This window comes from Melanotaenia boesemani, chromosome 10 (assembly GCF_017639745.1).
Source record: "Melanotaenia boesemani isolate fMelBoe1 chromosome 10, fMelBoe1.pri, whole genome shotgun sequence".
Classification (NCBI taxonomy): Eukaryota; Metazoa; Chordata; class Actinopteri; order Atheriniformes; family Melanotaeniidae; genus Melanotaenia; species Melanotaenia boesemani.
In genome coordinates, this window is record NC_055691.1 from 16,662,827 (window position 1) to 16,687,834 (window position 25,008).

The 25,008-nt window shown below is 39.5% G+C and overlaps 3 protein-coding genes across 3 annotated transcripts; 2 read left to right on the forward strand and 1 right to left on the reverse strand.

Annotated features, from left to right (window-relative positions):
* Positions 1-262: 262 nt before the first annotated feature.
* On the forward strand, positions 263-9,467 carry LOC121648197 (rhombotin-1-like). The gene is made up of 5 exons (XM_041998174.1): positions 263-845; positions 1,358-1,571; positions 4,117-4,242; positions 4,578-4,686; positions 9,002-9,467. The coding sequence occupies exons 1-4, from the start codon at positions 824-826 to the stop codon at positions 4,681-4,683; spliced, it is 468 nt and encodes a 155-aa protein (XP_041854108.1). The 5' UTR covers positions 263-823; the 3' UTR covers positions 4,684-4,686; positions 9,002-9,467.
* A 4,137-nt stretch (positions 9,468-13,604) lies between these two features.
* On the forward strand, positions 13,605-20,365 carry ric3b (RIC3 acetylcholine receptor chaperone b). Its single transcript, XM_041997973.1, has 6 exons — positions 13,605-13,820; positions 14,162-14,388; positions 14,614-14,692; positions 15,243-15,336; positions 15,592-15,722; positions 19,148-20,365. Exons 1-6 carry the CDS (start codon positions 13,700-13,702, stop codon positions 19,636-19,638), a joined length of 1,143 nt encoding a protein of 380 aa, XP_041853907.1. The 5' UTR covers positions 13,605-13,699; the 3' UTR covers positions 19,639-20,365.
* Positions 20,366-20,491: 126 nt separating this feature from the next.
* Positions 20,492-24,659, reverse strand: psma1 (proteasome 20S subunit alpha 1). Its single transcript, XM_041997975.1, has 10 exons — positions 24,558-24,659; positions 23,650-23,694; positions 23,456-23,557; positions 22,954-23,057; positions 22,340-22,428; positions 22,058-22,128; positions 21,571-21,700; positions 21,269-21,348; positions 20,901-21,005; positions 20,492-20,778 (listed from the first exon to the last, which is right to left on the reverse strand). Exons 1-10 carry the CDS (start codon positions 24,558-24,560, stop codon positions 20,716-20,718), a joined length of 792 nt encoding a protein of 263 aa, XP_041853909.1. The 5' UTR covers positions 24,561-24,659; the 3' UTR covers positions 20,492-20,715.
* Positions 24,660-25,008: the final 349 nt, after the last annotated feature.

Below are 25,008 nucleotides of genomic sequence, written 5' to 3' on the forward strand. Positions count from 1 at the left end.
TCTTATGGTGCTATTATAGGCCACCCATAGCTAATCTGTTATGACTTAAAAAACATTACTACATAGAAAATATAATAGATGAACACCTGGCAGACGCACAAGCGCACACAGTCGCGCGTGCGCATGCGAAGAGCCCTTCATCTGTCGTGCTGAAAAGCCACGGCTTTGACTACAGGGCGCCCTGGAGATAATTGGTGTCCTTGGAGTTGAATAAGCTCATTCTAAAACACCTCAGGCCCGGGCTGTCCCGGTGTGTGACTGTGTATTGAATAATTGATTTCAAAAGGGAGGGGCGGTTCCTATCAGATCTGAGCATAATGACTTTATATAATTAGCACGCAGCGCTGAAAAAACCATTTGACTGTGGGAGTTTTTTCTTTTTTTCCCCATCTCATGTAGAGGGAGGGAGCTGCGTGGAGGCAGACTCAGCAGAGGGGCTCATTTGAGAGGAACAGCCGCAGCCCGTGCAGATACAGACATACTTCTGCTCTGACATCAGCCAACACTGAGTACAGCCGCTCATGATTTGAGGACATCTCTCCTGCTCGGCAAGGTGAGAGTCGTGGGCGCTATTTGCATCCAACCACAGACTATTTTCACCCACTCTCGAGATCCGAATAGCGGCTGTTTTTTTCCGGGCTTTCTTCGGGGACGATGAGGAGCAGAAGCGAAGTTTGAGAGACTTCAGGCTGATAACAGAAATTTACGCTCTGCGTCGAGGCGGTCTGTGTTCATTATCGCTTGTCGTGGCGTAATCTTGCACGCAGGAGAAGAAGGAGTGGTATTTCTTCTGTTTCTGGTTTGTAGTCTTTTCTCCTGAAGGATGGTGCTGGACAAGGAGGAGAGTAAGTGTGGTGTATTTCTTCTTTTGAATCTATATTCTGTATTTCTCAACTTTAGTAACTATTGTAATGCTTGATACAACTGTTCTCGGTGCAAAGATCTATATTTTTGGTGCATTTTTTTTTAACAGTCAAGAGGGAATTGTGTTTAACTGCATTCACTATTTAATAAGTTCACGTGAGATGAGTGAATTTCCTTTAATCTCACATTATATTAAAATAAATGAAAACACGATGACAACAAAACAGAATGAAAAGGTAAACTGCAACTAAATGTACTTTATAAAAAGACCATAGAGAGAGAGAAAGATTTACTAGAAAACAATAGATAAGTCTAGGACTTAAGGCTTTTATTCAACTGAGATAAATAAAACAACAACTTTAAAAGCTATACTGTAATGGTTTAATGTTCCAACTTAAACTAGGCAATATTAAATATGGCTTACTGATATGAATTACCTTCTTAAATCTTCTTTTCAGTCATCCTGTTTACCTGTTGCGCTATTTCCTTGCAGGTGTGTCTCTTGTGTCCCTCCAGTCCAGAGAGAAGCCAAGAGGATGCGCTGGCTGTAATGGAAAAATCCGGGACCGCTTCATGCTGCAGGCACTTGACAGGTTCTGGCATGAGGACTGTCTAAAATGTGCCTGCTGTGACTGCTGCCTGGGCCGGGTGGGCTCCACCCTCTACACCCGGGCCAACCTCATCCTCTGCCGCAGAGACTATCTGAGGTATGACTTCCATGACAAAAAGAAAAATGGAGAGAGGGTGTAGATAGTGATGGCTTGCACATCTCCAACATAAACTATCTCCGATACCATTCATTTCAGTGGTATGCAGAAATTAAGCATAAAATATGTAACAATAATGAGCTGAATGGTGCAACCTATTCCTCTTATTAATCAGTCAGTAATCTATTAGTCCAAGAAGGCTGGTTTAAGAACCAATATTGCATAAAAGGTTACCAGCATTTGACACATCTCCCAGATTTAAACAGGTTTATCATGTGCAGTTGCATTGGTTGATTTCTTAGCCATAACAGCAACATTACATTCTTCAAAGCATACAATAACTGGAGTGTTTCAAGCTTTAAGAAAGCTGACAACAAATGCAACAGTCAGCAGGGAGTTTACACAGTTTGGAGGAATGAAAGCAGTAGCAGAACAGGCAGGCTGCTGACCTTTTACCACGTTTTGAGTCATCGCTAAAGAAATATAGAGTGAAGCCAGAAGAGTGCTTGGTGTACTTGATGATTTCCAGGTTTTCCCTTGTTTGCGTTTTTGATGAACCTTCAACACAAATTTGACTATCTATCTATCTATCTATCTATCTATCTATCTATCTATCTATCTATCTATCTATCTATCTATCTATCTATCTATCTATCTATCTATCTATCTATCTATCTATCTATCTATCTATCTATCTATCTATCTATCTAAAGTCGAGGAATCTTGATGACAACACTGAGAGAAATGTAAGCCTGGCTCGAGCAGCTCTTCTGAGAGTTACACCCCAAATTTCCTTGTCTAAAATAACGATGTCTGGTGTCAGGTCAGCAGGAGAACTCCTGATTTCTCAGCCACGTTGCTGAACTCATGTGTTAGTCTCATGTACAATCCAGCTGGATTTGGTTGGGGCTAAGTCGCTCATTAGCTGCACTGCACTTAAGAGACCAAAACCCCTTTTGACAGTTAAATTGGCTAGATTGCCTCCTGTTTTCCTCATCATTGCAAGGGTGCAGACCAAAAAGCCTTTGAAGAGCGGGATTAAAACCATGTGATTTTTTTTAATTGGACCATTAGTGGAGAATTAGCATTGAGCTTCGTAGCCTCGTTAAGGAGAAGGAAAAACCCACCAGGTGCCTGTGAAGGATTCAGGCTCGTTAGATCAGAACATTCTGTTAATTAGGACTCTCTTTTGTTCCTGCTTTAGTCACTCATTTGATGACGTTTTTCATTTGTTGTGTGTGGATGGGAGGCAAATTCTTGGTGCTTTTCTCTCTCATTGTATGGAAGTTGTTTTTTTCATAACATTTCCTCTCAATCCCCCTTTTCTACTTGGCCTCTAATGGAATATGGAAATCAGCTATGGCCACTTGTCTTGATGTGTGTCAGGCTCTGAGGGAGCTATTTGTTCATTCTGCTGGAGGTGAATGAAAGGTGAGGCCATCTGCAGCTGGCCAGCATAGAATGTTAAAAGCAGCACAGAGCTAGTTCTCAGGAAGTTTAATTGTTAGTTTCAGCGTAGTCCGTAAATTGAATCTGACCCATCTGGAAGTAAATGACATTTCCATCCAAAGTGTGACATTATGATATAATTTAATTTTCACTTCGATACTCTCCATTAGTAGCTGATATAATAGCATTTTCATATAATAAAGCAGAGGTTTGATTATACAAGAAAATAATCTATAGCCCTGTCTGTATAAGAGTAGGAATGGTATTGTTAGGAGATGATGGGAGTATATTCACTTTATTACAGGCTGGCTGGCTGAATTGCTAGGCCTTTAATCATGCCATATACACCAACAGACACAAAGCCACTATAATAAACTTCCAGCCAACTATTAATGAGTTAAACCAGACATAACTAATTAATACTACAACAAAGCAAACAACATAAGTGCTTACTAAGTAATGAAAAAGGAACATGAGGAGCTAAGTGCTTAGCACTCAATTACTAATAGTAATTGCTAAGTTATTTTAGCAGTACTGTGTGGTAGCACTGAAACAATTAATCATCTCAGTCATCTGATATTTGAAGACATTAACCATTTTCTGCTTCCAGCTCCAGAATTGTGATTATTTCCAGCTTTTTAAAATTCTTATCTGTTGTAGTTAAACTTTAAAAATACATTAAAAAAACACACTGGTTAATTGCAGTCACAGTTTTATGACATGACTGCAGTTCTTTTTATGACAAGCTCATCCCTTTTATCGGTTCATAATTAGTATTAGTGGGTTAATTTCAATCCCTTTTCACACTTGGCTACATGGATAGACGATAAGATGTGAGCTCTGCTTTAGCAGAGACCGGCATCAGTGATCTGTAGAAAATGTAGTGCAGATCGCTACCTCAGAACAGTAAATGATTATTTGGAAATTGGCCATGAGCAACATCTGTGATGCTCTCTGAGATAGGTTGACTTTTCAACCTTGTACTCCCCCTTTGTTGTAGAATTCCCTCCCTCCCCTCTCTGCAGCTCCTGTCTGAAACGTATCCATGTGTGCGTCCAGATTACAGGCCTGCTTGTCACCCTTTCTCCCTCTGCAGGCTCTTTGGGGTGACGGGGAACTGTGCAGCCTGCAGTAAGCTGATCCCTGCCTTTGAGATGGTGATGAGAGCCAGAGACAACGTCTACCATTTAGACTGCTTTGCCTGTCAGCTCTGCCGCCAGAGGTAAGATTAGGGGAGCAATTAGCCAGGGAGATCAAATTCAGTTGACTTATCTGGGAGGTGTACTGGTGAGCTCACTGGTCATTATAAGCATATTAGAACTGCATTGTAATCACAAAGTGATGAAATCCAGACAATGTACAAGCTCAAGTGGTTAAAGCATTTTGTATTTCACTCAGATAGTTCGGCCACAGTTATGCTGCATTAATTTTTTGATTATCATACCAGTGATGTATGATACATGAAAATATGCCTGCAATGCTCATGTGGGACCTCATGATTCACTTCAGGTCCAGCAATAACCAAAACCCAATTTCATAGTTTATTTCTCCCTACAGATTTTGTGTGGGAGACAAGTTTTTCCTCAAGAACAACATGATCCTGTGCCAGCTGGACTATGAAGGAGGCCATCTTAATGGCAGCACTGAGAGGCAGCCGCAATAAGAGGTAATATTCTGATGACGGTAAATTACAGTCCCAGACAGCTGCACTGACAGTTTGAACCAAACCATGCGCAGAGATATCTGGATGGTATACATGCAAGCTCATCCCAAACAGGACCATGTGTAGACATGAGGCTTCATACCAAAGGATGAGGACTTAAGAATTAAATTTTCATACTACCAACATGTTTTAGAAAACTTGGAACAGACATATGTTGCATCTTCCCTTTTTAACATGAATTTTTGTTTGGAAACTATTAAAACACAGTCCTTTTTGATTGATATAGAATTTCAGCAGTTCAACAGTTAAACTCAGCTGTCATGCTTTTCATTTCATACAAAATGTTCTTAGTGGGTGTCAGGCCTGAACTTCTGGCAGGGTAATTTAGTTTAGGCCTTTTGTCCGGGTATTGTCTTGCTCAATTAATGAAGGCAACACTGTGAAAAAGATGCTGTGTGGTTGGCAGTACATGTTTCTCAAAATCTATTTGTATCATATTACATTGATGATCCCCTCACAAAAGTGCAAGTTATGCAGTAATACCACCAAAGATGTTGGCTTTTCATCCACTGAAAACTATATTAGGGCAGAAAAGACTAAATTAAATCTATTAAAAAGCCATTAAATGGTGAGTAACCTTGATCAGTTGCAGAATTTGAGTGATTAGAGCTGCAAAAACTTAAAAAAAAATGTAAATGAAAGGCTTTTTCCAGAGATCAAGACCATTTTTGCAATACAAAAATGGTCAGCGCTGAGCTAGCATGAGCAGCCCTTATGGTGCATTTACACCAGGATAGTCCAGAGGGACTCGGATAGATTATGCTTGGATTTCCGAAGAAATTTCACACCTTTCTTTGGTGTGGTTTGTGTTCAAACTGCACTTAACTGAAATGAGCCAAACCAACTGCCTGGAGAACTTCACATTGTTAAAACAACTGCACGCTAGAGGGCGATACTTCCCAAAACAACCAATGATCAATAATGAAAAAGCAAGAAGAAGAAGAAAAGCAGGTTTCTTGACTGGTGAGGACTGAAAGAGGAAATCTTACTGTCGCCTGCTTCACCACCAGTAAACAGTAAACAATGACAATGCGGTCTTGGGCAGAGTCCTGCAACTGGTCGTGTTACCGATAGGTAACCCGCAAAAACACTCTTTGTGGGTAAAAATGACATAGATTAAATTTCACAGGTACGTGTGGATATTTATTTAGTCCTGGCGGATCATGGGTAACAATAGAATTTTTATGGACATGACAAATGTTTTACTTACCAGTCGCCGGGGTCACCTTTACTGGGAAGCCTTGCAAGAGTATCCCAGTGTCTCACCATCCCAGCGTCCAGTGCAGCCAGTTAGAGAGACATTTCTGCTGTTGGTTATGTGATTCAGGAACAAAGAACACAACTGAAATCAGGGATAGTGGAGGATATCTTGTTTACGCAGCAGTTTCCCTATCATTTGTGGAAGCGGACCAAACCGCTGCAGTGTGAATGTGCCCTTAGTATAGCACAGTAGAACTGAAACAGTCTGGTGTTAGGCTAACATGCTATAGCTAAACAAAATGATACTAAGGAATTTTTGTCTGGATGAATAAACCTCTATTTACCGATACTTTGCTCATGCTAAAAATGAAAACAATCGCTTTTACACTTTAACTGTGGATCAAACTACCATTTGAAAGTGATCCTGAAGCAGCAACATATCATCCCATCTTTAGGATATGCAGCTAGATACTTTTTAGAAAAAACTCCAATAACCAAGACGATACAGAAAACAGATGGTATTTTAAACTGAATTCCTGCAGGTCTGAGTTGACATGACTTCAGAAACGTGACACTGGATGCCCCATCATTACTGAGGTCATTCAAACATATTGCCTGTAGGTTTATACAAGCTAAAAGGAACTTTTTTCAAGTTTTAAATTTCAGACAAATTGTCCCATAAGAATAGAGCACATGCCTGAGGCTTCCTCTACTGTACCTCTTGATGGGTGTTAGCAGTGGTCATCTGTGAGAGCAGATGGTTTGAGGAAAGTGGAAAATAAGTTCAACCAATACCACAGAATCTAAAATTATGATGGTTTCAGGTCTGTTGTGGTTCAGAAAGCCACCAGGACATATCATTTTAATGCTAACTAAGCAACTGCAATTCATAAGATGTACCTAACTGTTACTTCGTAAATGATAGATTTAAGATGATGCTTTTTTTTCCCTTTTGGTTGATTTAAGATCAACCAGAGTTCATTGTAAAATGACAGAATTGAGAGATCATGCTTCTTTTCTTTTTTTTTTCCAAAGGAATAACTGTTAAGTTTTCAAGCACTCTGGAGAATTAAGTCAGCTCTATCGTTAAGTGATGTGAAAATGTAGGTTTCTTGAACTATGTGAAGACAAATGTTTAGTTTGGAGTGCTTAAAGATGGGAGTCTGTTGTGGAAATGTGGCTCCAACTTAGCAGAGTTGATGGAATGATTATAGTTTAGCCATTTTTCCTCCCAAATGTTGTAACTCTAAATTTATTGGTGTTTTATTTTTGTGTAGATTTTCTTAGTTTTTTAACTAATGTAGAATTACATCTTTACCTGGTCGCTATGCCACTAGAATTAATGTAAGAAGAAACTACATAAAACAGTATAAAATAATAATTATTATTTTTAACATCTTAGGTGGGATGTTATTGTCCAATAAACTTAGCTCAAAAAGATGGGAAATTTATGTTTGGTTGATTATTTCTCCTCTTTAAAAATTCCAGATTGTGTTGTAAAGAGCCTGGTTTGTCACCTTCACAGTGAGGTTAACCTGTAAGGATCGTGCTTCTGTGGAATGAGCAACAAGCTAAACCTGCATCCCAAAAATCCTCTGCAACATTCTCCTGGTGGTTTTGACTTTTGTTTAGAGATTCAAGTGTTGCTAGCCAGTCACCAGTGGATGATTGGCACCTGAGTGTTAAACAGACTATCAGAATGAGATTCTGGAGCCAGTGGTGACCTCATATCCTCCAGAATCTGGAACCTAAGTCCATCCTCCAGGGGGCTAACTCTCTCCCCCACAAAACCAAGATCATCACAGGGTACCTAGACAATTTGAGAAAGATGATGGGATGACCCTTCTGCAGGTCCAGACCTCAGCCCTACTGAACAATGGTGGAATCAGCTTGGGTGTGCTGTATGCATTACAACAGCCTTTCCCAAACTGGGGGTCCCGACCCTCACGGAAAATTTTAGGAGTTGGCTAGATCATTCATCAGATCGTTTTGGGTTCGAGTTGCGAACAGCAACACATGCTATCTTGGGGGTCATTGCTCAAAAAGTTTGGGAGCCTAATGATTAGAGTGACCATCACAATCAAACTGGTGGTAGCCAACAACTCCTGGTCACCAGGCTGGTAACCAGCATGAGGAGGAGGTGCCGGGCTGCTGTGGCAGCATATGTCTTCTACATGTTGCTGATTCTATGATAGCATGCGTTCACCCAATCCACCCAGAAACTCAAGCATGAGTAAATACCAACAGGCAAATATTTCAGGGGATATTGACACATTTTTTGGGAGCACTACACACACATTAGCTGTGTTGTTCATTTCACAGAATAACAGTCCATACAAGTTATACCTCATTGTAAAGGTGACAAATCAGGTTTTCTAACAATTCATAAAGCAACACCATATTTTGTTAACTACACAGCAGTAAACATACAACCCCACCCCTCCAAATTCAGCTTATTTATCTAAACAATTACAATTTTATTTATATTTTTGTTTACTATTACTGATATTTTACATTTCTTAGCTACACACACTGACTTTCAGTTAAATTGTATCAGCCATTAATTTAGTAAATAAATAAATAGCAAAAAAAATTCCTCTGATTGCACATTGACAGTAGAAACAGTATTGGCCATGACACACACACACACACACACACACACACACACACACACACACACACACACACACACACACCTAAAAATGGCAAATCTAATTAGGAGAAAAGCATAGTTTATCTTATAAAACATGAAAAACATTGTGGAAAAACCCAAATAATCAAGGGATGGACAAAGCATTTTATGTTCACCTAAATGTCAGTGTTCATGTGGCCACAGCAGCTCTTAAATCTCCGGCTCTCAGAAGCAAACCCGTTAGTTGAATTTGAAATCTTGGATGAACAATGTTGTTTTTGGCAAATGTTTTTTTTTTTTAGAGCGAATCAATACACATTTGGTGCTGAGCTTTTCATTTTTGTCTGTCTTCTTCTTTTTTATGGTGGGGGGGGGGGCAGATTCGGCTACCTGGAGATTTTTTATATTTCTTCTGTCTCCCCGCAGATCAGGAGAAGTACCACAGTGAGCCAGCTGGACCATGAAACTCACAGCAGCACACTCTTCATCAGCCTTTTGCTTCAGACTGAACTCCGTAGGGTGGGGGGGAAAAAAAAAAAAAAAGATAGGGCACATTTGCAGCCCATGTTTGAACTCTTTGCTATAGAGCTGCATGGTTGCTTCCCTAAAAACTGAACTAAAAACATTTCTGTTCGCTTGGATTAGAAAGCATCCAGGAAGAGAAAGTGAAGAAATGCCTAAACCATCAGGAGGATGTTTTCCAGAGAACTTGCTGTGATTGTTGAAAAGAAAGAAACGGTTTACAGGTCATTTGTTGAGTCAGTTTCACCAAACGTGAAACATCTAAAGGAGTGAAGCCAATCACAGAACCAACAAGCTGATTTAAGAAAGAAGAGCACACAGTTTCCTATGATGGTGAGATTGCTCTGCCTCCCCCGTCTCTCCTTAAAAAGAAAAAAAAAAAAAAAAAGGCACATGCTTGGCTTAGTTAAGCTAACAAAGGAGGAGACTAGCATCACAATATCGTCAACCTCTTCACCCAGAATTCACATCCTCTGTAATTTTATTCATACTCAGCTTGTTTTTTCTTGGCTAATAAAACTGGATTTTAATTACAGTTTGTGTACTTATTAAGTAAAGTAAATAAAGTTTATTTATAAAGCACTTATAAAGTGCTGTACAAAAAATGGGTGCAAAAAAACAACACAATAATTTCATAAAATATATGATAACCATCAACAAAAAGCTTTCCTGAATAAAATAGTTTTCAACTGCTTTGTAAAAGAGTTCATGGACTCACCACACGGAGGGACAGGGGCAAGTCAGTTCAGAGTCTGGGGGATAAGCCTGAAAAGCCAGGTCTCGCCGGGTTTCAAAATGGGTCTTTGGGACCTTCAGGAGGCTCTGCCTGATGTCCGAAGGGTGCACCCTGAGGAGTAAGAACACAGCAAGTCGGCAATATACTGGGGGACCTGACCATGTAACACCCGGATTGTTTAAACCAAAATTTTAAAGTCAATGCGAAATTTCACTGGAAGCCAATGAAGTCTTGATAAAGGGGTGATGTGGGTCGTTCAGGGCGGTTAATAGTTAATGTTAATAGTCTGGTGGCAAAGTTCTGCACTAACTGGAGTGTCATTGAAACACTTTGTAAACAGAATTACAACAATCAATACGAGCTGAGATAAAAGCATAAATAATCATTTCAAGATCTGATTTTGACAACATTCTCCTGACTTCAGAGACAGTTCTCAAATTATAAAAACAACTTTTGGTCAGCTGTCAGGAATGACCCTCCAAAAACAGCTTGATCAAACACAACCCCAAGGTTTCTGTGGCTGGTTTTAAAAGACAAGCCCAGAGCATCAAGACGGTTTTTGATCAGGGGGATCTTTTTATCGGGATCAATAATAACAGAGTCTCTGTTTTGCTTGAATTTATCTGAAGGTAATTTGAAGAGAGCCAGTTTTTGATGCAAGACATACATTCTAGGAGCACAGATAAAAAATGGAAACTCTGAGTCCTTGAAAGAACAATACAACTGCATATCATCAGTGTAAAAGTGATAGGACACATTTCTAAAACCAAGAATCAGCTGATCAAGAAGCATCAGGTACAACAAAAAGAAAACAGACCAAGAACAGAACCCTGTGCAACTCCACAAGACAGGTTGGACACATCAGACATTACATTGTTGACAACAACATTAAAAGTTAAATCCAGAATATAACCAAAACTGTAGAGACCCGAGTCCGCAGCCATCATCACATCACTGGAAACTGGAGCGTTCTCCAAAAACCTGACTGAAAGCGATCATAGAAATCATGCTGCTCCATAAAAGACGTCACCTGGCCTGCCACTAACCTTTCTAAAATTTCGAAAACAAATGGTTAAGCCAGAGTTTAATCAGTTTTACCAAACAGGGGCTGACAACATCAAAAGTTTTTAAAAACAGCAACGTTGGAACAATGCCAGCCGGGCTCGAAGACGGTTTCATCTTTCCCACTAAGGCTATCACATCCTGTAGGCTGACTGGAGTGAAGGAAGACCAAGAGCACAAAAGTGAAAAGTCAGTCAAACTAACATTTATAAGGTGAAGATTAATACTGGTCCTGATGTCTTGTACTGTGTACACGAAAAAAATTCATAAAGTTATTACTGTCCTCCTGTGAGTATACAGGCACATGTAAAGATCTGAGGGGGCATTATTATTTATATGATGAAAAAGCTGTAAGAACACAACTTCAGAGGGAAAAAAAAAAAAAAAATTATATGCACTGCACTAGCACTACATGACAGCACCTGGGTCCAACTGGACTCAAAAGCGGTCTGATTATCACTTAATTATGACGTCCCATCTTGTTTGAATTCATGCTTGTGTTGTTCTTCCTCTCAAATGTAAGTCGCTTTGGATAAAAGCGTCTGCTAAATGACTGTAGAATAGAATAGAATAGAATAGATAATATTATATTATGATTCCCTTGAGACACTACATGATGATATTATTGATCATAAGATGTTTATGCATTAAGAAAGGAAAGAGGTAATCCAAAGCAAAATGTTCTCCCCAAAATTTATTTTTGTCTCATTCTTCACTTAGTTCAAGATAAAATTTTCAAGTATTAAACTCAGATTTACAGCTGTTGAATGATTGTCTAGAATTGTAACATACTTGGTGCTATGCATGGTTTATATTGAGTTTTTTAGTCAACCCTCACTCTTCGTTTCCTCTCACTGATCTAATCATGCATTTACAGACACAGGAAGAAGCTGTTTACAGAAAAAAATAATCTTAAACCAGTTTGCCTATAACCTGATCCCCACCGATTCACAAAGATTTTGCTTTAGCAGAATTTGGTCTCCTCAAAGCCACGTACAGTGTTTCTTTCAATGACTGATAGATACCAAAACAGAGCTAAAAGAGTGATAGCTGTGGGATGTGTAAATAAGCCTCTTTTTGCAAAAAAGTTCACCAAATCAGCTTAACGACTAGCTTGTTGGAAAGCAAGTTCATAATATGCTTCATCTGGCAACAAGCTATAACCCTAACTGCACATATATACGTGTGTGTGTATACATGTGGTCTCAGAAAAGATGTTTCAGAACGGTCACATTGTTGATCTGCATTAAGCAAACGAAACAACTAAAGACGAGCTAAGAAGAAGAAGAAGAAGATGATCAAACCCCTAAAAGATTATGTGGTAAGCCATCATCTTTAAATAAGAAATATTATTGAAAGAAAACTTGAATGGTCTTGATCAGAAATCACTTAAATGTTTGATGAAATCAAAAGTAAAAGTCTTGACAATGTTTAATAGAAAAAGTAAAAACAGTTCTACCCCACACAAAGCAAAATAACTCAGGTACAGGGATGTGAAATCTTATAAAAACACATAGTAATTAGGCTAATTGCAAGAAAAACAAGGCTTATTTTGCTGGAAAGTATAAAGCTTTGAGCAGGAAGTATGACCTGATGAATTTAGATTAACCCTGTATCACTGTAAGAGGCACACAAGGTTAAGAAGAGCAGCAGATGAAGAGCTCAACCCATCATGCTTTGTTGCACAAAACTTCGAGGACAATGGCATAAGGTGCTCCAGGTGAGTCAGAGTTTCATACACAATAAACCTCAGGAATCAGTCCAATCTACTATTAGGGTTGGGCTGACTTGTCAGGGCTGGCAACTAGGAACAAGGCAGCAAACAGCAGATACATATTAGATGTATTAAAGGTGTTACATTAAGTCGATTTAAAGCATAAAGTGGATATTCTTATGGAAAAATATGCTCAAAACTTTTAAGTAATTAACAGATTGGTCAATAAGGCCCATAGATGTCAGGAAAAAGAATTTGCCATCTTTGCTCATAGATCACTGCTGCCCCCACATGACAAAAAACAAGCATAGTCAACATATAAGAGAATTACAGTAAAATTTCTTAAATTACTGCGTGGGTAAAATAACTGACACAGTAATTAGTTGTTAGGAAGAAGGCAATTAGCTCTCTCCTTGCATGTAAAAGCAAATCCACTAAGACTTTTTTCTTGTTTTGGATTCAGATATAAGCAAGATCAATGTCCCCTCTATAATAATATGCTGCCATTCTAAAGACAATCAATTCTTGATTTGACTTAATAAAGTTTGGCCACATTTTGCACACAATGAGCATCATGTGCACCAATGTTTGCCTTCAGAAACCTCAGCTTAACATTTATATTATCCCTTGTGCAGAGCAAGATCTTTCAACAGCACATAAAAAATAAGGCTGTGTGGAAATATTCACGCTAATAACACATTCTTTTTTAACAGTTTTTGAGTAGGTGAAAGCCTAATTGAAGATACATCTCATCAGACACAATTTATGTCCCACATTAACATAAAATGGTGTGTTCAGCAGGTGTGTTCACTAAAAACACGAATAAAGACTAATATTTGATTCCTATAATTTACTAATCAATATCTATATCATTATTTGTTCATAGAAAGCCTTTCTATACCTAATACTTCTGCTCTTTAGCTGTTTTGGCACCATCTAGCGGTGAAATGTTGTAAGTGCAGCTACGGTTTACTTCCGCTCCTCCAGTCAACAAGGAAGTTCAACCGAATCCCGTCGCTCATATTCTCTCATCGCATATTTGTCTATTATAATCAGTTTTCGGGAGGAGGGTACCCTTTAACCTGCAATTATGGCGATGTCAACCTTTCAAAAGGTGACTCTCGCTACGTGTCTCGTGCTTTGCGTGGCGCTGCTGCTTCCCAAGATGCTGTTATCCAGGGGTAGGAGGGATGCTGCTGAACGGCCGGAGGGTGCGTTGACATTCATGGTTATTTTTCTAATGTTCAGGCGGTCTCTGCTTTTCTTTTGGTGCCCACGCAGATAATGGATACAAGTCGTAAATTAATGTGTCTGAAGAGTTGCTATTTAATGTTTATTTCTTACTATTTACGACTAAAATATGGCGATGGACATAAGCGATGTGTTCTTGTAGTTGCACTCTCCTCCCTGACGAGGGCGCCAAAACAAAATACACCTTCTGAACCAAGATGCAAATACATGGTTATAATGACAGAATAGTTTAAGTATTTTCTTTCAATGTTCTTAAACATCAGTACATCCTTGTCTTCAACCATCTGCACCATCCCTTCAGGTTCTGGTAATTTCCCACCCATGATGCATCGTCAGGTGGCCCCAGAGGGCCGAGGCCAGAGGGCAGCAGGGTCCGGTTTCTCCAGGGCCCAAAATCCTGAGGCTATAGCCAGGGCCAAAGGACCAGGAACAGGGACAGGAGCTGGAGGCAAATCCAACCTGGCAGGACAGATCATCCCAGTGTACGGCTTTGGGATCTTACTCTACATTCTCTACATACTGTTTAAGGTAAAATGCTGCTGGCCCCAAACAGCTGGGGAAGTACTTATGAAGCTCCTTCACTGTATTCAATCAGAGTCCATAACAGCCCATTATAAAAGTCTACACTTAAAAGCAAGATCTGAAGTAACAAATCATAATAAAGAAAAAAGTGAAAATTTTAAGCCTTAGCAGGCACTTTGCTGTGGGTGTGTGGGATTTGTTGTTTTAATCCTGTTGGTGTCTCCCTGTTAGATCACATCAAAGGGGAGCAGCAAGCCACCAGAAGGCAGGTTTCCTCCAGTTCGGACAGAGAACATGAAGAGAAAGATCAGTGAGTTTCAACCCTCAGCTTTTAGCCTTTTGATATATTTCTGTCTATTCATAAATATTTTTTTAACATCTGGAGTGTAAGTCAAGGACTAAAAGGATGAAATTCTATAAAGACATATTTTTCCTCAATACTGGTTGTTAGAGTGAGTATGAATAAATCATGTGTGCTAATATAAATTGCAGAATGCAGATCATTTTGTTGGGCTCAGAAGGAAGCTCTGTTACCCAAAATATAAGCACCAAGGAGACAATAAGAGCTCCCTATGTGTCATATCTGCATTAATAAGTCACATCCCATCTCTCCTTACATCTGACATGCACGTTCATCTTTTGGTGCATTAATGTAATGAAAAAAAAAAAAGAGTGTTGGTCATTTTCCCACATATTGATTCCGATAAACATCATACAGCATGATGGATGGCCGTCTACCCAGGCTGGGAAAAGAAACAATGCAACAGCTCATTTCCCAAATGATCTAAATTGCTTTACCTCAGTGTGTTTTTTCTTTTTTAAATATTGTCCATTAATGTCTTCCCCTCTCTGCCCTCCAGCTGACTATGAGCTGGCCCAGCTGCAAGAGAAGCTGAGGGAGACGGAGCTGGTGATGGAGAGTATTGTTTCCAGCGCCCACCACAGTCCTGACAGGTGGGTGTGTGCCTTTTACTGAGGAATCATTTTTTATTATCCTGCTTTGCTACAGAAACAAATCGCTTATTGCTACATGTGTAACACTCAGGTATTTTAGCTTTACTGGAATAAAAATGAGCATTTTTGGGCTTTAAAAGCAGATCAGGAAGCAATTAGGAGCAGACTGAATAAAAGACAGGAAGACATAAAATCATAGACATTGTAAAAACAAATGAAATGTATGAGAAAGCCAGTTGTCTGTCTGCACTGCAGGGTGAAGGGAGTGACTGCAGACCAGGAGGAGAGTCTCTTGCAGCAGCTGACAGAGATAACACGGGTGATGCAGGAAGGCCAGATGATGGAGGGTATTGCTCCAGAGAAGAAGATACAGGAAGACTGGGATGGTATGAGAAAAAAACTTTAACACATATGTTTATTTTTGGAAGATATTTTTTATTAACATTTATTCATAAATTTGCCACAAATCTACATTTTCCATTCTTTCCCAACAATCTAGCCCAGTACAGTTAGGCTCATATGTACAGAGGGAATAACAACAATCACAGGTATAGCCATACCTTAAAATGATACCCATACAAGCTGGATATTCTGGGTCTCACATAATCCAGGAAAGGCATCAATTTCAGATTTAATCAATTCAAATTTGACCTAAAAGCCAAGCTATCAAAAACTCCATATTTAACTAGTTAAATATTACTTTATGCAGCCATGATGTTGTCTGAGCTTTGCTTAAAGTCCATGTTTACATTATGCTTGTATGTGCAGCATATGTTAACATGCACAGTAGCTTCAGTCTGTTTTATTCGTAGGTAAAAAGTGCCTAATAAAAGACATACTGAGTTTAAATCTAATTTTGTGTCAAAAATAAGGTTCAGCTTTGATATTACTTCAGTCTGAAAAGATTTAACACAGTTCTACACACTATGTAAAAAACTACCGACGTCTTTATTAAACTTTATACACAACGCTGACCTGCTGGAGTTTATCCAAAGGATGGATCAAATCAAATCAAACTTTATTTATAAAGCATTTTTCATGCTGGGGCAACACAAAGTGCTTTACATGAAAAAATCAATTTATGCATATTAAAAACAAAACAAACCTTTGTACACATCAAAAGAGACTACATAAAAAATACAAACAAAAAAAAAAAAGTTAGAGGCTGTGTCCGAATGTCCACCCTACTCCCTAACCCCTCGTTCACTGCATAGGGCTGCACTACATAGCACACTACATAGTGCGCTCATTCTATTGGGGTTCGGACACGAAACTGCCTATTTTTCCTCGCTGCAGACCACATGACTACCGCCATCACCACGGCAACCACAACCCGCGTCAAGATGTCATTACAAATCCAATCCAAAGTTTTGTGTAAATATTTTTAGGGTCCGAGCCATACAAAGTATGGCGGGGCCCTATTGTTTCTGCTATGTTTATTATTCTCGTTCTCCTAAGCGCTTTGACCCCAAATTTGACCCCCTAAACACCCATGAAAAGTTGTGAAACTTGGCACAGACGTCACGTCCGGCGTAACTCGGATATTATAAGGTCCGCATACACTTCAATGCAACATTGGCTCAACAGCGCCACCTAGAGTCACCAAAAATCACCACATGAATGGGGCCCCGGAAGTCTACTTCAACGTAGGAAGACGAAACTCGGCACACACGTGCACCACCCCGAGTTGACCAAAAAACTCAAAGTAACACCTGTCGCCATGGCAACAGGTCGCCCGCCATCTTGGCGTGTTCGGCCATTTTTTTGCCATTTTTTGCACTTTACACACATCGTATTTGAACGAACTAGTCTGAGGGGATTCGTGCCATTAAGTCCAAACTTGGTGGGAAGCTTCCTGACAAGTTGGGGACGAAACGCTATTCAAATCTTTCTAATAGCAGAAAGCGTGTTACCGTGGCAACCGACGGAAAACCGCCTTCTCGCCATGAAACACGGTTTGCTCATATCTCCATAGAAATACGTGGGATCTGCACCAAACTTGATAGGATTCATACTTGTGACACCCCAAGTCCAGCAAAGAAGTCAATAGAACACCTGTTGCCATGGCAACGGGGTGCCCGCCATCTTGGATTTCACTGCCATTTGAACGAACTAGTCTGAGGGGATTCGTGCGACTGACTTCAAACTTGGTGGGAAGCTTCCTGACAAGTTGGGGACCAAACGCTCCTCAAATCTTTCTAATAGGAAAAAGCGTGTAACCGTGGCAACCGACGGAAAAATGCCTTCTCGCCATGAAACACGGTTTGCTTATATCTCCATAGGAATACGTGGCATCTGCACCAAACTTGACAGAATTCATACGTGTGACACCCCAAGTCCAGCAAAGAAGTCAATCAAACACCTGTTGCCATGGTAACGGGGTGCCCACCATCTTGGATTTCACTTCCATTTGAACGAACTAGTCTGAGGGGATTCGTGCGACAGACTCCAAACTTGGTGGGAACGTTACTGACAAGTTGGAGAACAAACGCTATTCAAATCTTTCTAATAGGAGAAACCGTGTTACCGTGGCAACCGACAGAAAAAGCCTTCTCGCCATGAAACACGGTTGCTCATATCTCCATAGGAATACGTGGGAACTGCACCAAAGTTCACAGTATTCATACTTGTTGGGTCCTAAACACAGTACAACACTTGTTGTCATGGCAACATCGGGTGGCGGGGTCCAGGCCGCTCGGACCCGATGGATGCCGCTTGCGGCTTTAATTATTTTTATTCCTTATGTTGTATTTTATTCTTTGTTTGCTTGTAGGTAATTTTGCACAGCTCAGTTTTTCGCCTCCTTGCGCCATGTTGAGCTTCTGCCCGCAATGCATTGTGGTCTATATTGACCCGTCTAGTGACCATCGATGCTCACTACTTTTCAAGATGCATTATGGGTAATTTTGAGTGCCCTACTTTTTTCTCTCTGGATATTCAGACACTCTGACAAAATGGCGTGACCCCTATATAGGGCACTATGTAGGAAGTAGGGTGCACATTCGGACACAGCCAGAGTCTTTCATACAGTTGCACGCACAAACATATATATACACACACAAAGCATTCTGCACATCACTCCTTGATTTCTGTCTCTGAACTAAAAGTAGTATAAAACAATTAAAGTGATAAACATCTGGCTTGATGCTGCTGCGAGGAAACATTAATATCATGGGGAGCCATCCACACCAGGAGCCAGTCCACCCATGTCCTACAGCGGCTGCCATCATGGCAACCACCCCGATCAGGACAGACCGGCCACCCAGACAACGGCGATCACCTCAGCAACAACCCCCAGACTGAGCAGGCAGAATCCCCAAGATGGAGGATCCCCATGAGGAAAACACTGGAGCTGAAACCAGCAGTTTTCCTTTCAATACAATATCATTAGTTTATGGCTCATGGATATCAGTACTGATACTTTTTTCTCTTTAAAGGAAAACAAGACACTTGTAGTGTTCATTAATATCTGCTTTGCAAGAATAATATGAAATATATAGAAAAGAAATACTTAAAAAATTATAATAAAATATCAGAGTAAAGTTAAGATAAATAAGATCAAAATTAATCTTTTTAAAATTACACAAATTATTTTTCTAATTGATATAAGAAAGCTAAAATTCTTAAGCTGAAAGAAAAAAGTTCCTACACTGGTATAATATGAACCTCTGAAGACACAGGTTTTAGTTGGGCTTGCATTTCAGATTTATTTTTTCCCTTTCTTTTTTTTTCTTAACTGCATCCCAGATGTTCAGTGCAGACAGTTTGTTCTTCTTGCAGGCTTCCAAATAAGTTGCTTTTATTTTTCTAGCTTTTGCTGATTATCCTGACGAGCCTCAACCATACTGGGAACATTCCCATTGCTGCTGTCAGCACAGTCCGACGGAAGGAGCTGACATAGAGAGGACAGAAGAGGACAAGGACAGCAGCTCAGGAAACCTTCCTGAGGATATTACATGTAGTGGAGAGGCTGATGGAGCAGAGGATCTGAGCACAGACTCTGTGAAAAAACCTGTTTTTACAGCAACGAGAGATGAGGACATGATCCCAGAAAGAGATGTGGAGGTAAGAGAGGAGGAAGATTTGCATGAACATGAGGAGGGCGGTGGTCACATCGATATGGGGGCCCAGGAGGAGGACCTGGTCGGAGTCCTGAAGGAGCTGGAGCTCACACTGAAGATGGCATCTGTGCTGGAGCAGGAGAAGATCATGGATCACTTCCAGCCAGCTGAGACAGAATCATCCTGCAGCTCGGTCAGACGTAGAAACAAGAGGAGGAGGGCGAAGAAAGCCGTACACTGACTCCCACCATGAGGCAGAAAGTGTTTTTAGATGAGTTGTAGCATGAAAGCTGGCGATAGCATGAAAATGAAACACCAGCCTTTTTCTTTTTTTCTGCACCTGAAGTCAGTAAGCGTAGATAAAGTTTTACAGCCAATGGCTTTAGCTTACTCATATCTGCTGTGAATCAGCTTAAAAGCATTAAGTCTTGAAGCAGCATTTAAAATAAATAAATCCCACAATGAAGTAATTCATCAGGTGTTTGATGGGATTTCTCATTTGTGGAAGTGCTTCCAGGTGTAAAGATTTTTAGAGGTGGACAGTGTGCACACAAGCCTGCTATGTTCAGCCTTTTATTTATATCAAGTGCTTATTTATATAAAATATAAACATGAACTCAAAGGAATAAAACTACTAATGTGAAGGAACTGATAGGCTGGAAACAGAACTTGGGAGAAAATGTCTTATTTGCTATGGTGGTTCTGGCTTTTCTTATCTTTGCACAGAATCTTTGAAACACTTTCACATCCTTTGACATTAATTTTTAAAAAGGAATCTCTTCCTCTTTCCTGATCAATGCACACAATTCTCCACAATGACAAAGCAAAATCTTGTAATGGCCAGAACTTGTTAGACAAAGATCTGTAGCTCCCCCTACGTATTCTCATCCTTTACCAGTAATGTGTTTTACAATGTTGCTTTCAAGATAAGTGCCCGAGAATGCATAAAAGTGATTAAAATACTGTTCAGTGCTTTTCTCTTGGTCATTTTTACTCTTCATTCTTTGGCTTCAAGTTTGATTTTATTTCACCTTTTATCAAATCTAGCATGTCTATCCAGGATGCTTGTACCTTAGAGATGAGCAGAAGCACAGTTCCAAAAAAATGATTCTTTATTACTTCTGTGATGGTATATTTGACTCATACAAAAGCAACATCACATAGGATGATGTTAGCAAAGACTATTTGAGATTAACAGTTTTAGCAAGTGGCACATCACAACAACTCTCCCCCCTCTAAGGATTTCTCTGTTGATTAGCAGTGAAGTGTCAGGCTGGTCGGGGATCGACAGGAAGCAGATCTCCAGTCAGTTTTTGCTTCAGTGCTCCATTGGCTCATCAGGAACTTCTCCAGCAGCAGGTTCATCTGCAGGCTGAGCAACCTGGGAACACACAAATATGTGATAATATTCTTTAAAAAACTGTAAACGAGAGGAGGAAAAGAAAAAGTTGTGGTTTCTGTAATTAAACAGTCTACTCTAGACTGGATACATTCTTGGTGTACCTTTCTCTGTGGCCTCTCCTCCAATCCCTCCAGGAATGGAGCAACATCATCATCATCATAGATGGTGAACTCCATTTCCTTTCCCACAATGCCAATAGAAACATTCTAAAAAGAACAAGATACTTGTATAATAAGTGGCCTGTGTACGTTAATACAGATTTCATACATGCATATTACATGTAACCCATAGCAACCTGCAACTAGTTTTATTCATCATACTTCTTAGACGTTTCTGAATCTGTGCAGAAAGCTTTTGTAGCAAGCAGAAGGTACTACAGGTTTCATTTTAGACAATGATGAAGACAAACATGATAGAGGTTTTGTGCAGAAGGGTGCCACATCATGCCAGAGAGAAGGGACTGGAGTACCTTGGTGGTGAGGTCCTGCTCAGTGGGGAGGGTTTCTCTAAGAGCACGGAGGCCATGTTGGACCAGTTCATTCAGATTACCTGCAATAAAAAAAAAAAAAAAAAAAAAAAAAAAAAAAGAACAGTTGTCAATGCTATTAACATACTGAAGTTGCAAAATGATGTTGCTGAGAACTGAAGAGAATAGAATGACTAGACTTCTAACACATGTCCTAAAAGGCCATGATTTAGCTAATAACACAGCTGCTTCACATATTTAGCTGCTGAGGTGCAAATGAAGCTGAGAAAAAAACTGAATCTTACAGTCGGAGAACTTGTCCATGAACCTCTCCAGGTATGTGCGTGCAGACTGGGAGCGTGCTCCAATGGACATGGCTTTGCAGTCAAAGTAGTTTGCTGATGGGCAGGTCTGAAAAATGTGAGGTCCCATATCCTGTGTGATGTACAACAAATACACATCAACTCTGGTGATATTATAGGACACACTTTATTCATCCCCAAGTGGGGAAAATTAGGTGTCCAGCAGCATACAATATTTGCCATAATGAAGCACTCTGACTACCATACAAAACCACAACATGACAACAGTAAATAAATTAAGTTAAAAACTACTATCAATAGTAATAAAGTGCACACAAACATGATTTATTGTGGAGTCCTATAGGGGCTGGAATAAAATACCTCCTGAGACTCTCAATCCTACAGCGTATTTTCTACATTCCCTTATTTCCAGTTAATATGCGTTTACAAATAAAGTGTGATATTAAAGAAAATGTGGAAATAAACTTACATCATAGCCAGCAATGAGGAGTCCAACACCATAGGGCCTCCTTCCATATCTCTGTGTTGGGATTTGGGTTTCTGGAGCTTTAGTCAAGGATTATTACTGCTATTTATACACATCATTTGGATTTTTAAATGCAGCTTAAAAAAAAAGAAAAATCCTCTTATTCTATAAGGAAAACAGATAACACATTTTTCATTAAATTGAAACATAAAATTGTCAAACACTCTTTTTATGGCTGCTTAGATGTAACATTTCATGTAAGAACTTAAAAGGTAGAAAGGATACTGCTGCCAACAAGAGAAACAAGACGCGATGTGGGAAGGGGCCTGTCAAAGACAAATCTAGAGTCCAAGCACTCCTGACGCATGAAGTTACTGTAGAAGAACAGATGTTATTATGAAGCCATTTTCAGTCATTATAATCTTAAATTATGCTGTTTTTTCCCCATCAGTCATAGATCACTTTTCCAGTAATGTTCCTCAGGGTTTCATTTCCCCGTGGTAATAGTGAAACAAGACAGTACTTCAATCTTAGCTGTATGCGCGTCAGATGGAGAGATGGTGTATGTTCATTTGGTTCAAGGGTTGAGTATCAACCAATGGAGAGTAAAATCATGAAAAAGGAAAGTTTGGACAGAACTAATACTTATCTAATGAAAGGATCTGTATACTTCTTTTTGCAAGCAGATCAAATGTCAGAATCAATCCATTAACTGTGTGATAATAAATGTTACAACACAGCAAGACTGCCCTCGTGATTGAAGTAAAAGCAACTATAATGTTTTTCAGACAAGGAAAAGGTATTTTAGAAATAGAAATTTTGACTAAACTAAATGCTTATTTTAATTAGCATCTTTACTGAACAATTTAATATAGAACATCAAAATAGTTGCAACCTACCAGAGCAGCCTGGCATCAGCTGTCAGACCAGCAATGGAAATACCAACATGGTTGTCCACATGAAGAATCTTCTTTTGGTGGGCAGCCAGTTCAGACTGTGCTCTCTGTAGAGTAGCAAACCGTGACATGTTTATTGTGGGATCACCTTGTCATGTTACAGTTATATAATCACATTTTTAATGACGCTGAGACACAATTTTCTCCTGGGCCTTGGTGTGTTTGAACATATCAGAATAAGAGTTAAAATCAAAAGCAACTTTAAATATTAATGAAGGTTTAGAGTAACTGACAATTGTAAGCACATTACTGGTCCTGGAGAATTTTACTTAAAGTGGAGTAATCACAGAGACAGTGCGAATACTACATACAAGTGACACCATGAAGTAAATGTGGTTCTAACAAAATCATGACCTGTGATCAGGTTGGCAGCAATGTTCTTGTTCTGAAATTATGAATAACACTGAGAGTATATCAACAGGATTAATGCAGGTAATGATCATACCTTTAGTGCAACCAGGACTGCATGGGATTTGGATTTCAGCCCCACAGTTGCAGACCCTTGCTTCACTGCCTCCATTGCATATTCGATCTGATGAATGCGGCCCTGTTTGTGCATGAATACAAATACTTTTGTTGGCACAAAATGTAATGGTTGCGTTTAGTTAAAGACACGTGTAAAGGAAAATGGCAACTTACCTGTGGGCTCCACACCGTCACATCGTTGTCGTATTGATTGCGGAACTACGGATAAAAACAAGCCATTGTGGATACTGACATCAACAAGATGAATCCCACCATTAACTAGAGTCAAACTTACATAACTGTCCTGCATCATCAGCCGTTTCCCAATTAACATATTTCTTAAGCACTTGCGCCTATCTCGACATAGTCCTGTGTCTATATGCAGCCAGGACTTTTCTAGATGGAGGTTTTAAATTACTACGGTGACTGAATAATTTATAGAGCCTTATTTGTGTTCAGGCACCTACGAACAAGAATCCAGCAACCAATGCAAGCTGCATAGAAGCTGAAGTCGCTAATTACATTATCTGTACTCAGATAAAATATAGACTGTCAAAAGGTTTGTAGAATAATCCCCGTGACTTCCATTATATTTAAATTATTAGATCAAATTAGTTATTAATCTGTCGCAAGAAGCCAGTGAGCTTTAACAAAACGAAAGTAAAGGCATCACTGCCGGTTGCACCTATGCTAACTCAGCCTAGTGTGGCTAACTTCAGTTAGCTAATTGGCGTTAGCCCGATGCCAACTGTTTACACAACCAAAGAATAAATGCAGTTCTAAAATTTTCATGGGATTACTGGGAGATACATTAGTATTCAATATGACAGAGTAAGTTAAGTACAAACCGTTTATTAATTTCATGTCAATTAGGTACCATAATGAAGCTAACGTTAGCAAATAGAGCTGTTTTGCTTACTCACAGTGCAGAAAAACTTAGCTAGCTAACGTTAAACTGGGTGACTCTTAAGTCTGGGTTTCCCGAGATAATAGAGCGAACTCACTTTTGCCAGTTTTACTTAGTTTATGACCATATCATATATTAAACTAAGCACTAAATATGTAATTTCATTCATACTCACCATCTTTTCTTTAATGTGTGCTTCTCCTCCGCCCGCTCTGTGGTAGTCTCTCGATTTATTTTCCTGGTCGTGACGTCAGGGGAAAGCAACAGAGCCCCGAATTGACATCTGCGATCAAACATCAACTCTTCAGTCGGTGAAATTTAAAATCAGAGAAGCTGACCCATTGAAACTATTACTATTAACTATCAAAATACCATGTTCACCACAAAAAATAAAAAAGAAGATTAAGCCAATTTAACTGTAAATCTGTTTAGAAATAATCGTTCACATAAGACAAGATGTTGAACACTTTAAAGTATAATCTAATAATGCAAAAGCACTTGAAATGAATTGTAATCAGTAGTGTAAAAACATTTATTTTCTTTAATTAAACTAAAGTAAAAATACATTAAGGTAAAAATACTGACCAAAATCTGAAGCGAAAAGTTAAATTTTAGTTCCTCTGACT

Excerpts from the sequence above, each read along its gene's own strand:
- psma1 (XM_041997975.1), bottom strand. Across the intron at positions 22,129-22,339 it reads TGTTTCTCTTGTTGGCAGCA|AAACCCAAATCCCAACACAG; the intron begins GTATCCTTTCTA and ends CTAAAGCTCCAG. Across the intron at positions 21,006-21,268 it reads AGCAGGACCTCACCACCAAG|AATGTTTCTATTGGCATTGT; the intron begins GTACTCCAGTCC and ends TGTTCTTTTTAG.
- LOC121648197 (XM_041998174.1), top strand. The coding sequence starts at position 824 with ATGGTGCTGGACAAGGAGGAGA. Across the intron at positions 846-1,357 it reads GGTGCTGGACAAGGAGGAGA|GTGTGTCTCTTGTGTCCCTC; the intron begins GTAAGTGTGGTG and ends ATTTCCTTGCAG. Across the intron at positions 1,572-4,116 it reads TGCCGCAGAGACTATCTGAG|GCTCTTTGGGGTGACGGGGA; the intron begins GTATGACTTCCA and ends CTCCCTCTGCAG.
- ric3b (XM_041997973.1), top strand. The coding sequence starts at position 13,700 with ATGGCGATGTCAACCTTTCAAAAGGTGACTCTCGCTACGTGTCTCGTG. Across the intron at positions 13,821-14,161 it reads TGCTGCTGAACGGCCGGAGG|GTTCTGGTAATTTCCCACCC; the intron begins GTGCGTTGACAT and ends CCATCCCTTCAG. Across the intron at positions 15,337-15,591 it reads GCCCACCACAGTCCTGACAG|GGTGAAGGGAGTGACTGCAG; the intron begins GTGGGTGTGTGC and ends TCTGCACTGCAG.